General features: G+C 38.2%; 1 protein-coding gene across 8 annotated transcripts in view; it reads left to right on the top strand.

The window, feature by feature from the left end:
- The window catches only part of LOC139535357 (receptor-type tyrosine-protein phosphatase T), a 504,254-nt gene that overhangs the window by 292,830 nt on the left and 197,890 nt on the right, over positions 1-13,534 (top strand). For all 8 annotated transcript variants that reach the window (XM_071334697.1, XM_071334695.1, XM_071334698.1 and 5 more), the window contains exons 10-11: positions 5,745-5,946; positions 9,740-9,845. In XM_071334697.1, the coding sequence (XP_071190798.1) occupies positions 5,745-5,946; positions 9,740-9,845 (308 nt within the window). The remainder of the gene's footprint in view (positions 1-5,744; positions 5,947-9,739; positions 9,846-13,534) is intronic.

The following is a 13,534-nucleotide window of genomic DNA, read 5'->3' as shown; positions in this document are numbered from 1 at the left end:
GCCTTGTAGCTTTTGAAACTGTCCTCTCCTTTGTCCCCGAGGTGGAAACATTTATAGATTGATATAGCGATTGAGGCCATTGTTGCTATGGCATTTTGTAGACTTTTCATAGATTGCGGGGGTTTTGAAGCAAATATATTAATGTCCCAACAATTGAAACCACTGTCCTATTCTTGAATGTTCTTATTTCTAATAAAAAATGTAAAATAATATTTATTTGGTTTAGCCCATTTCAATTTGTAGGGCATACTGTATTATATAGATGTTTTATTCAGACCGAACTTGTCACTAACAAAAGTTAGAGTAAGGAACTATGAACCAATTGAAAACTCAAACCTCAAACAACAGCAGTAACTGTCACTTTCCCCGAACTCTACCATTAAACAAAAAGACACATTGCCCTGTGTCTTTTGCTTTTATTTATGTGTGCTGCTGTTTGGTACAGCGTCCTTATTTGTTGGCATCCATCTCTCGTATCGGCGACGAGTTATTCCACAGACGTAGTCTCTCCATTATCCACAGTGCAGTGCCTCGGTGGGCGTCTGCTGTTTCATAGGGCAGTAAACTACCTCTGCTTTATTACGCCTCCCTGCTGAGTATATCAACCAACGAGAAGGAGAGCCAGAGGAATACGCATTCACACCCAAACTAAAGCAACAAATATTTGGGGATAATATTTTACAAGTCTGAGTAAGAGTCTCCATGAATAAATATTGATTTCAGGTATTTATTATGAGCAACGCAGTCTCACTGCAGCCCTGGCGGGTATAAAATGGAAGGGTGTTGATGGCAGTAGGACTTCCTGAGTCAATGTGTTGTGTTGCTGCCTGAAATTACACTATAAATATATCACAAATATACATTTTTCACTGACGTTTGTATCCAATGTAAGGACTGGTGACAGCAGATAGAACCTCGATGGCAATGGGGACAGTCTATTGAAGCACAACAACAAGGAAAGATTTATTGCTGCCATGCATTCAATAGTGGATGCTTGTCAACTCAAACGGATGCCTTGCGAAAATAAATGCTTAATCAATTGGTGAACACAATTTTAAAGTGTTGTGAACCAGTTAACCTAAACTTTATTGCATAAATTATAGCTAGGAAAGGAATTAGGAAACCACGTCTACAGGAAGACTCCATTTGTTTCAGTTTCAGTTCCTTTACGACTCTTTATCGAGCTTGGAAATCCTGCAAGCCATTAGTGGCTTGATGAGGACTTATGCTAATCAGTCTAGATTAGCCAGCAGCCTTTAAAACACCCCCATGATGTCTGACAGCTGCTGAAGTCTGACTCACCCTAGCCCACTCTCTCACATAACCAAGGACCACCAATCACACACCCAACGTCTATACGGCTCCAGACCCATATTCATATTACATAATTTTGGCCCAGCTTTGTCTGGAGGTCTACAATGACAGGTTTCAAAAAGGCTTATATAGGACACAACTCTGGATGACCCCCCCCCCCCCCCCCCCACACACACACACACACACACTCTCCTTATCATTTCTGTTTTTTTGCTCTCTGGGCTTGTCTTCCCCCAACTGCTTATTTGCCTGTGGTCAGTGCAACACGGACATAGCCGGATCCAGCACTTACCATGAAAGCCTTTCAAGCAGCGACTGGCCTAGCTGCCAGCAGGCACTGAGCTGTCAATTGGTTTGATTTGAATTTTATAATGGAGTTGTGATCTGTGAAACATCAGTCTAAAATGTTTTTATTGCTCGCAACCCTGTAGACATCAATTTACCCAAACATCAATCTCCACCGGTAAAAAAATACAAATAAATACAGGCCATGTGTTTGAATGTTTGTGGTTATGGAAGTGCAGCCTGATTGTTTTGACGCCGTCAATATTTCTGTTGTAATGTATTGCCAGTATTTCATTGCCGTGGCACACAGCACTGTGGAGATAATTCGAATGGAGACGGAAACTCACTGGTAGGACCAATAGAATTGACATTGCCATTATATTCTCCTTCACTATTTTAAAACAATGCATATGCCCGAAAAGGACAATATTGTGTGTTGTGGATAGAAATAATTCCTTAAATCACATACTATTTTGGGGATTGGTACCAATTAGCCAACCACCGTGTTTACCTTTCTATCCTGCATTTCCTCTCTATTTACAGTAGGACAGCTTGTCACTAGGCGCTATCAAACCAATTAAGGTAACGTTTACTGTTTGCAATGTTGGTCATCCTGAATGACGGTGTTTCCGAAAGCACTGAGAAGAAAAAAAACTTGCAGGCCCACATTTGTGACTGACCGGCTCAAATGGGTCTTATGTAGCAAATTTTTAAATTGTTTTTTGTACATTGATAAAGAGTAGAGACTCAGAGCTACAAAATGGTATATCATACACTGCTATTGAGGAACAATGGGAAAGTAAATCTGCTTTAAAAGTTGATAAACTTGTAACCCCACTTTTGAGAAAATGGACCTTGAATGTTTTCGGTACACCTACTGGAGAGCTCTTGTTTGTCTACACCTTTTCAGCAATGGTTACTTGCATATTTGCATAGTAGCAATATTAAGAATATGTCCAGATAAAAATATTAATTAAATATCTTATAATTATTAGATGATGCTTGCCCAGACACACTTGTCTAAAAGTAATGTGAAAGAAATGCTATAGCCACCCCCCAGCCACATTTAGCAAAGTGGATGGGTTACAATTGTTTACAATAGATGGCCATTATCACCCCCAGACACATCTGGCTAACTTTATGGGTCATGTAATCATCTGACAAAGTGGAGTCTTTTGTTTAGACATGTAGCTACCCAGCTAAACAATGAACCATAATCTCAACCCATAGCTACAGTACAAACTGATTGTCATGTAGCATGAATATGCAAGTAGCTAAAGCTAACCAACTAGGTTCAATGTTAGCTAGCTAGCTAACATTAGGCTATAACTAGCAATGCAAATGGATTTCTGAGATATGAATAATATTACTACACAAATCATACACGTAACGTTAGCTAGCAAGCCAGCTAGCAAGCCAGCTAGCTAGCGAACAGTAGGCTTTAACTTGCAATGAAAATTAATTTCTGACAAAATTAGAAATATATAATATCCAAATATTTTTTGTAGCTACAGGTTGTTTGGCCCGTTGTGTCAAGTCACTCTGGTTAACACTGACCATGTGTATAAAGTAGTCCATCACAACTATTTCACACTGATGCTTGTCAATAGAGCCAGCTAAATTCAAGATAGCAATGTTGTTAAGAGCAGTAGCAACACTTTTGTAGTTGGCTAACGTTATATCTTTCAAAAAAGCCATGGTAGCAAGGAATATCTACACATACTGAGCAGCTCATGTTATAGACAGAAGCTAAATACATGGCCAACCAATCAGAACTCATCTCTCGGCATGTCCAGCCCATCCATTTTCTCAGCCAATCATGGCTAGCAGGAAGGTTCCTGTTTTTTTCCATGGCTAGGCTCGAAATTTAACAATTTTATTCGTATTTACAGATGGAATACAAGTTTGTTACTAAGGCACATGAAAGTTCACATGCTCCAGAAGGCATTTCTGACAAAAAATGCATTTTGATTAAAATGCTTCTCCTTTTGAAGTAGTGACATGCGACATACGCTTAGCTTCTTGAAACATTTATGTAAAACTAGGGACACAACTTTGGTATGAACCAACTGTGTTCATTGCCTTTGAAGGCTATTATTGCAATGGTCTGTTATTAGTGCTTATAGGATGTTTAATAATGCACTATACTGCATGATAGAATGCAATTTAAATACATTTTGTTCATAAGATATAGAGTGGGTTGCACCAACATGGTTTAAATTAATCTAGGATTAGAGCTCATCTAGGTTTCGTAAATGTAGGTTTATAATTAATCAGAGATGTGTTGCACCACTTCATTTTGAATCTGGATCAGTAAATCTATGATTTTTAGTTTTAAACTATGATTAGTGACATGTTACACCAATATATGAGGTATTTTGTGAGTTGAAACGAAGTTGCTAGCCTACTTGACAAATGAGGCCAGAAAGTTGCTGTTCCTTGATAAAAAAAGTAGCAATGTAGCACTGCTGCAACTCCATTGTGAAAGGTTCTTATGGGTTGGCCGATTTGAAATAAAATCTGTTATTTGCCAGTAGTAGACAGAAAACTCGTTCTTTAGCTAACGTTAGCTACTGTAGCTAGCTAGTTTATAAACCAAGCTAGTTAGCATAAAATATAATGTGTTATTGTCATTACTTAACGTCATTTAGCCCTTTATTATTTGTTCGCTAGCCACCTGATCATTGCATGTCAAAGAAGTTCAAACTCTGCTTATGAAAAAAACTATTGTCGGAGCTGATGGAGGAATTTGCTAAGATAGAGGATAAAAAGACTCAACACGACTGTCAAAAAGAAGGTAGACCCCATGGCCGTATTATGCAACAGATTTCATGGATTGATTCGGATTTAAGAGAAGAGGGACCCAAATCGGATGAAGGCGCGCTGGAAAAATTTCAAAGAGAAAGCCAAAAAGGATGCGGCAGTGGAGAGGCAGGGCAGTCTATTGCCCCTGGTACACCTAAGAATCTAGCTCTCCTGTAAAATCCAGCTGCTGTTTCCTCTGTAGGATTCAACCTTATGTACTGATTCTTCAGACCGGCAATAGCACTGGACACTCGGGCTACAATCCTGCAGATGGTTGACTTGTTGGAGTCCAAAAAGATCCCCATCCACCATCTGGAAACATCCAGTTGCGTAGAACTGTAGGGTCACCAGGAGCTGAAGTAGTGGGGGTACAGCCACGTTCCTATCACTACAAAGCTTAATGGTTTGTGCAACCTTTCTTCCCAGTTGCATTACAGAGTTTTTGGAGAAGTTGTATCTCCTTGAAAACTCATCATTATCATAAACTCAGGATTCAACCTGTCTCTAATTGTTCTGAGAGGAACTGTAGTTTTGGTCTCTCCACAGATATGCTGCCTTTTATCAGTTAAACCACCTCAAGTGGCAGTTCAGAATTAACCTCCAATCTAAGTTTATATAAAAAAGGTTTAAAGTGAAAACTAAACTTAGATTAAAGTATTTTTCTTAAGTACTTTACACCTCTGATTAAATCCATCATCTAATCTAAATGTTGTTGTTTTTAAGGGTATCTGTACTTTACTATTTATATTTTTGACTACTTCTACTTCACTACAGTACATTCCTGAAGAAAATGATGTGCTTTTTACTCCATACATTTTCCCTGGCCCACAAAAGTGCTTGTTACATTTTGAATGCTTAGCAGGACAGAAAATGGTCTAATTCGCACACTTATAAAGAGAACATCCCTGGTCATCCCTACTGCCTCTGATCTGGAGGACTCACTAAACACAAATGCTTGGTTCTTAAAATGTGTCTGAGTGTTGGAGTGTGACCGTGGCTATCCGTAAAAAAAAAACAATTGTGCCGTCTGGTTTGCTTAATTATTTGTACTTTTACGTTTACTTTTGATACTTAAGTATATTTAAAACCAAATACTTTTAGACTTCTACTTAAGTAGTATTTTACTGGGTGACTTTCACTTGAGTCATTTTCTATAAAGATATCTTTACTTTTACTCAAGTATGAAAATTGAGTACTTTTTCCGCCACTGAATTTAAACTAGGTTTAACATTTGGTGCAACAAGATTAATATATAAACCCTTGATTTAACCCAGTTTTAGAGTTAATCCATGTTGCTGCAACCCACCCATAGTGTTACTTTTTTCTCTCTGTTCTTACAGATCACCTATAAGGCTCTGAGCTCCTTGGACCCCAGTGCAGACCTGACCACCCAGCGCGGCAGGGTGTTCAAGCTACGCAACGAGACCCACCACCTGTTTGTGGGGCTCTACCCGGGCACCACCTACTTCTTCACCCTCAAAGCCAGCACCAACAAAGGTTTTGGACCCCCTGTTACCACCCGCATTGCCACCAAGATAGCAGGTGAGTGAGACTTGTTCAGAGCAGATAGTCTTAATAGTGGTGTTACGTTGGTATCAGAAGTTCACATACATACAACAGCAAGCACTACTGTAACGATGTACGCTGAGAGTCGGGAAGCAAGTTCAGCGAGTGAGTGTTTTCATAAATAAACGCAACTAAATACAAAACAAGAAACACAAACAACGCACAGACATGACACTGGAACAGGAACAATGACAACTCGGGAAGAAACAAAAGGGAGTGACATATAAATAGCAGGTAATCAAGGAGGTGATGGAGTCCAGGTGAGTGTCATTATGCACAAATGTGCGTAATGCTGGTGACAGGTGTGCACCATAAACGGGCAGCCTGGTGACCTAGAGGCCGGAGAGGGAGCACACATGACAACTACGACAGAAATTCCGTGCACCATCGTACCATAGCAGTTTTGTTCTCCTTTTTCCTTTTGTATGTTATATGAAAGTAAAAAACAAACACTGTGACATTGTAAAATGCTAAGTTTTCTAAAAAATACATTTTAGAACAAGGCTCGAACACCTGACTAAGACTTGTAAGGCCAGTATATTATTGTTCATTCTTCAAAAATTATTATATATATTTTTTAAATGGACACACTTCAGTAAAACAGTGACCTTTCAAATGTCTATATAGGGATTACATGCTGGGAATGATTAATGAAGTAGCGTGAGTCTCACTGTAGAAATTAAACCTTTAAAGAGTCACAAACCCGGATCCGGGATCCCCCCCATCAAAAAAGCTGACTAGCATAGCCTAGCCTAAAGCCACAGGGATATCATATAATCAAATGTTCATGAAATCACAAGTCCAAGACACCAAATGAAAGATACAGATCTTATGAATCCAGCCATCATTTCCGATTTTTTAAATGTTTTACAGGGAAGACAAAATATGTATTTCTATTAGCTAACCACCATAGCAAAAGACACAACTTTTTTTTGTCCACCATTTTTTTCCTGCATCAGTAGCTATCACTAATTCGACTAAATAAAGATATATATAGCCACTAACCAAGAAACAACTTCATAAGATGACAGTCTGATAACATATTTATGGTATAGGATATTTTTTTTGTTGAAAAATGTGCATTTTTCAGGTATAAATCACAGTTGTACATTGCAGCTGCAATCTGAAATAGCGTTGGAAGCAGCCGGAATAATTACAGAGACCGACGTCAATTACCAAAATACTCATCCTAAAACATTTCAGAAAAATACACAGCCTACAGCAATCGAAAGACACAGATCTTGTGAATCCAGACAATATTTCAGATTTTCTAAGTGTTTTACAGGGAAGACACAATATGTAAATCTATTAGCTAACCACGATAGCAAAAGACACAACTTTTTTTCTCCACCATTTTTTTCCTGCATCAGTAGCTATCACTAATTCGACTAAATAAAGATATATATAGCCACTAACCAAGAAACAACTTCATAAGATGACAGTCTGATAACGTATTTATGGTATAGGATATTTTTTTTTAGAAAAATGTGCATTTTTCAGGTATAAATCACAGTTGTACATTGCAGCTGCAATCTGAAATAGCGTTGGAAGCAGCCGGAATAATTACAGAGACCGACGTCAATTACCAAAATACTCATCCTAAAACATTTCAGAAAAATACACAGCCTACAGCAATCGAAAGACACAGATCTTGTGAATCCAGACAATATTTCAGATTTTCTAAGTGTTTTACAGCGAAAACACAATATATCGTTATATTAGCATACCACATGAGCTAACATCACCCCAGCATTGAATCAGTGCAAAAGGGATGATAACGTTATCGCCACCAAAATATATTAATTTTTTCACTAACCTTCTCAGAATTCTTCAGATGACAGTCCTGTAACATCATATTACACAATGCATATAGAGTTTGTTCGAAAATGTGCATATTTAGCATCACAAATCGTGGTTATACAATGAGAAAAGTAGCTAAACTGGGCAAAAAATGTCGGGAGCCATCTTAGAGAGTGACTTAGTCTAATCATTAAATAATCATAAACTTGACTAAAAAATACAGCGTGGACAGCATTTGAAAGACAAATTAGTTCTTAATGCAATCGCTGAATTACATTTTTAAAATTAACCTTACTGCGCAATACAAGTTGCGCCAAAGCGAAGCTACCCCAAACAAAATGGCAGCTTATGCGTTTACCATTTTTCAACAGAACAACGATTTATCAGCATAAATAGTTCTTACTATTAGCTGAGCTTCCATCAGAATATTGGGCAATGTGTCCTTTCTCCGGTCTAATCGTCTTTTGGTCGAAAGATGTCCTCTTGTCCTGTCGAAATGGCCACTAACGTTCGGCATGTACAGGGAAAGTGTCCAACTCTTGAAAGTGCGTCACAAAGAAATGCCAGAAAATCGCAATAAACTGATATAAACTGAAATAATTTGGTTCAAAATAACAAGATTATGATGTCTTTAAAGCTTATATCGAACAAAAACATGACCGGAATTATCTAAGGAGCTAAAACCAGAGCTTCCACAACGATATGCAAAGCTCGTCTTCGCGCCCGAGCGCAGATCCCAAAGAATGGCCACCGTGATTCCAATCAATTTATAAACTTTGGGAATTACACAGAGACTCCATTTCAAGTCTCCCTATTCGCTGACACCCAGGGGAAGGCGTATGCAGTGCATCTCAACCAATAGAGGACAGGCAAATTAATACACAGGTCTCAGAGCAGCCAGTACAATTCTGAATTCTAGGAAAATCGCTCTAAGTCGAGTTCTGTTTCACCCACAGACATAATTCAAACGGTTTTAGAAACTAGAGAGTGTTTTCTATCCAATACTAATAATAATATGCATATTGTACGAGCAAGAATTGAGTACGAGGCAGTTTAATTTGGAGACGAATCTGGACTATGTCGAAATGGCACCCCCCTAGTGGCAAGAAGTTTTAAGCTAGAGTAGAGTAATATATTTATACGCTGAGATCAAACAAAGTTGGCGATGAAGAAAATCACGTGATTGCCACGTTATTGACACACCAATTTAATGCTGTTGCTGACAGTCAAAATATCACTGGAATGACAACGTACCCCACATACAGTACACAGAATGTAGCAATCAAACATTGTTCATCATTGTGCAACATTCATTTGAACCATGTCATTCCTGACATTCATAGATCGAATTGGTGTAACACAAGCATGAAGGATTTGTCTTCTTATCTCTGAAAGTAAACATTCCCTGTCTCAGTTGTCAGTCATCCAATAGACTAGAGCCTTGACGGCCTGGAGCATCGACACCTTTCTCTTTGGTTCCTGAACGAATTGGCATTTCTAATTCCAGCCTTGGTTTATCTAATCAAGGTTGTCCAATGAATGTTTTGGAGATAATGAAGACGTGACATTTTAAAGAGATGGCACTATCGTGATGTGTATAGGGCAAGGTTTTCACACCAACATGCTTGTGTTAGGATACATCTTTAAAAATGTCAATCTTTAGCAATGGCTTCATGGACAATATTGACTTAAGCCTATTCCATAGTCTATGTACTGTTACTGTAAGCCATACTCCGTTCTGGATTAGCTTCAGCAATCACAGGGCTAAATCCATTATTGCCATGATGTGAGGGAACCAAGTGTGTTTTAAAGATAGGAATTCAACAGGGTTTGTTCATTAAGAAACAAAAGTAACTAAAACAGACTCAAGCATATTAGTCTTTTGTGGCATAACATTTAAAAAGTGTTCCGTGGCGTGGCCTGATGAACACTTACTTGATCTCATCCCCTCTGAATCTTTCCCCACCAGCCCCATCGATGCCGGAGTACGAGACAGACACGCCCCCTCTGAACGAGACGGACACCACCATCACAGTTCTGCTGAAGCCTGCCCAGTCCAGAGGAGCTCCCGTCAGGTACCACACTATGACATCACGTCCTGTCAAAAGTTACATGTCCAAGTGTCTCTATTTTGGCAGTGTTAACGTCATCTTAGTCTGCTTCAAATGTGAAAACTCTGGCATAAAGCCTAACTCACACATTTTTTTAGCATGGCAATATGGAGGTGTCAGATTCGCAAAATAATGGTGTGTGGAAAGAATTTATATTAAATTGTATATATTGATTGTTTTAACCGCTTATCTGCACACTAAGAAATTCATTTGTTCATACACAACACATGACAGTGCAGTTAACGCTTAGGCCTAATTGCCCAGGTTTTTACTAAAGTGTTACCCCTTTCTTTCTCAAAAAAGACAAGTTATAAGCACAGAATCCAATTCATATTTATCCCCACCTTGAAATGGTTCACCGAAGTCCACAGAATCTCCTAAATTAAAAACGGAATTATTGTTCTTCCTGTGGGTGTTTTGAGGTATTAGAAGCAGTCATTCATATAAGTGCAATTTGTATGCAAAATGCATGAAGGGGATCAAGTTCAATTTGTATTGTAGTTGGCAGAGCAACACAGTTCTTTTAAAAGTTTCGTCGCATTTAGTTCCAGTTTTGAAAACATAGCCTTGACAAAACAGACACGACATACTCACTTATGCCAATTCAACACTACTGGCCGTTGGCTTGGAACAACAGCTTAACCGCTTTAGGAACATCAATCGCAAGCAGTTTGTTGACATTCATGAAAATATGGTTAGTGTGTGCAAATTGAAATAGGACATTTTGTGCTCAACCTAACAAGTCAGAAGGAAACTATTTCCCAGTGTTAACCGAATACCTCAATTGCCCTTATGGGCTAGCATTTGGACAGAAAGAAAATGCTTATGCACTTGCTATTGGGCTAACAATATTTCCAGGCCTTGTGTAGATTTATAGAATTGAAATATCTGAAGGGAATAATACACTTGTGAAATTGCTAAATAGGAATTTAAATCCAAGAGGGTCTTTACAGTATTCTATAATATAATATACATGCTATATTACATTTTCTGATTCATCAACTACTAAATCCTTTCGTAAAACACTTCAAATATGCCCCTAAGTGCATAATGTTCATTGCCACATTTAACCGTGAAATGCTTGCTTATGAGCTCTTCACAACGATGCAGAGTTAAAAAATTATACTTAAAAGAAAAATAGTAACAGAAGACGAATAAAATACACAAGAATGGAGCTATATACAGGGAGTACCAGTACCAGATCAATGTGCAGAGGTATTTGAGGTAGATATGTACATGAAAGCAGGTTAAAGTAACTAGGCATCAGGATATATAATAATAATGTATTTGAGGAAGATATGTACATGAATGCAGGGTAAAGGGACTAGGCATCAGGATAGATAATAATAAGGTATTTGAGGTAGATATGTACATGAAGGCTGGGTAAAGTGACTAGGCATCAGGATAGATCATAATAAGGTATTTGAGGAAGATATGTACATGAATGCAGGGTAAAGGGACTAGGCATCAGGATAGATAATAATAAGGTATTTGAGGAAGATATGTACATGAAGGCAGGGTAAAGTGACTAGGCATCAGGATAGATAATAATAAGGTATTTGAGTAAGATATGTACATGAATGCAGGGTAAAGGGACTAGGCATCAGGATAGATAATAATAAGGTATTTAAGGAAGATATGTACATGAAGGCAGGGTAAAGTGACTAGGCATCAGGATAGATAATAATAAGTATGTGAGTGAGTGTATATATAGTCTTGTGAGTGTGCATAGAGTCAGTGCAAGATAGGGTTAGTGCAGATAGTTTGTTTTATGTTGAAAACAAGTCATTACTTTGTAAATAACGATAGCCTACATTTCACATACTGTACAGATAATGCTTTAAAAAGTAGAATGGTCTCTATAACATAAAAGCTCTGCTTTAATGAAAATGTTTACCAAAAAAGCTCATGACAAGATCAGCCGGGCTGTTGTTACATCCATCCTACACATATGGATGCAACTAAGCCATTTTTCCAATGCACTTGTTTGGTCTCTGAAAGCCATTAGTTTGAAATTGATATTTGCTGTCAGAGAAAAGTGCACGCTCCTTTGGTCATCAGCAATTATCCCATATGAAAGATGCCAAATTAGAGGCTAGGATAATTTGCCCTAGTCCTTCACAGAAACATACATTTCCCTAATTGCATATAATTGTGAAGTGTGTTCTTGGCATAGATGGACGTAATTGCGGACGACCACTATAGCGCCCCAGGGCTCAAAAGAAGTCCTTATCCATTCATGAAACCCAGTGCAGAAACAAACCCTCCACTCATTATCTTCCTCTCCATTGACAGGGCCTTTCAAAAAAGGCCAGTTTAAAGAGCCGCTCCCTCTGGCTCCTCACTTCTAATTAGGGGTAGATTTCCCTCTACTGGTCCCTCACAGAAATGACTGCCCAAAAGGAGTCTGTATTTATATGTTGGTTTCTATTCTAAATTTAAAGTAAATAACATATACTTTTCCACGGAGTTACCATTATTTTCCAAAAGGTCACCAAACATGATTTATTTTTGGGGTTAAAAGTCCACATCTTCAGCAGGTGATGTAATTCACACTGGAGATATGAACGTACTAATCGCAAAGCAAATGGAAAGTTTGAAAACAGTCATGTGGTCGATTTGGAGTGGTATGAATAGTTGATTGGCGCTTAAGAGAGAGCAGCAGTAAGACTCCTCTCTCTGCTCAGATAAACTTTGTATATCGTTTTAAACTGACCCGACACAGACTACAAACCCATTCTGTATGTAAAGCACTATGTATATATTCAGACATTAGGTAGTTCCTTATTAAATTCAATTGTTTTTATTAATTAATTTTTAAATCAATATTTAACCCATTTCTTATGGAACCCGGAGTCGAGTTTAGGGCCGTATGTATCAATCGTCTTAGGATACGAGTGCTAACACAGAATCAGGTACCCCATGTCCATGTAATCTTATTCATTTTGATCTAAAAGACCAAACTGATCCTAGATCACTACTACTACTCTGAGACGCTTCGTACAGTGCCTTCAGAAAGTATCCACCACCCTTGACTTTTTCCACATTTTCTTGTGTTACAGCCTGCATTTAAATGTATTCAATTGAGATTTTGTGTCACACACACAATACCCTTCAATGTCAAATTGGAATGATGTTTTTTGTAATTTTTACAAATTCATTCAAATGAAAAGATTAAATGTCTTGAGTCAATAATTAGTCAACCCTTTTGTTATTGCAAGCCTTGATAAGTTGAATGCTGCACTGTGTGCAATAATAGTGTTTAAGAAGATGTTTGAATGACTATCTCATCTCTGTACCCCACACATACAATTATCTGTAAGGTCCCTCACTCGAGCAGTGAATTTCAAACACAGATTCAACAACAAAAAACAGGGAGGTTTTCCAATGCCTCACAAAGATGGGTGAAAATGTTTAAAGCAGACATTGAATATTCGTTTGAGCATGGTGAAGTTATTAATTACACTTTGGATGGTGTATCAATACACCCAGTCACTACAAAGCTACAAGCGTCCTTCCAAACTCAGTTGCCAGAGAGGAAGGAAACCGCTCAGGGTTTTCACTATGAAGCTATGGTGAAGTTATTAATTACACTTTGGATGGTGTATCAATTCACCCAGTCACTACAAAGCTACAAGCGTCCTTCCTAACTC

The sequence above is a fragment of the Salvelinus alpinus genome, chromosome 12, assembly GCF_045679555.1.
Source record: "Salvelinus alpinus chromosome 12, SLU_Salpinus.1, whole genome shotgun sequence".
Classification (NCBI taxonomy): domain Eukaryota; kingdom Metazoa; phylum Chordata; class Actinopteri; order Salmoniformes; family Salmonidae; genus Salvelinus; species Salvelinus alpinus.
The sequence above is the reverse complement of the archived record's forward strand: the minus strand, read 5'-3'. Positions and strand labels throughout refer to the sequence as shown.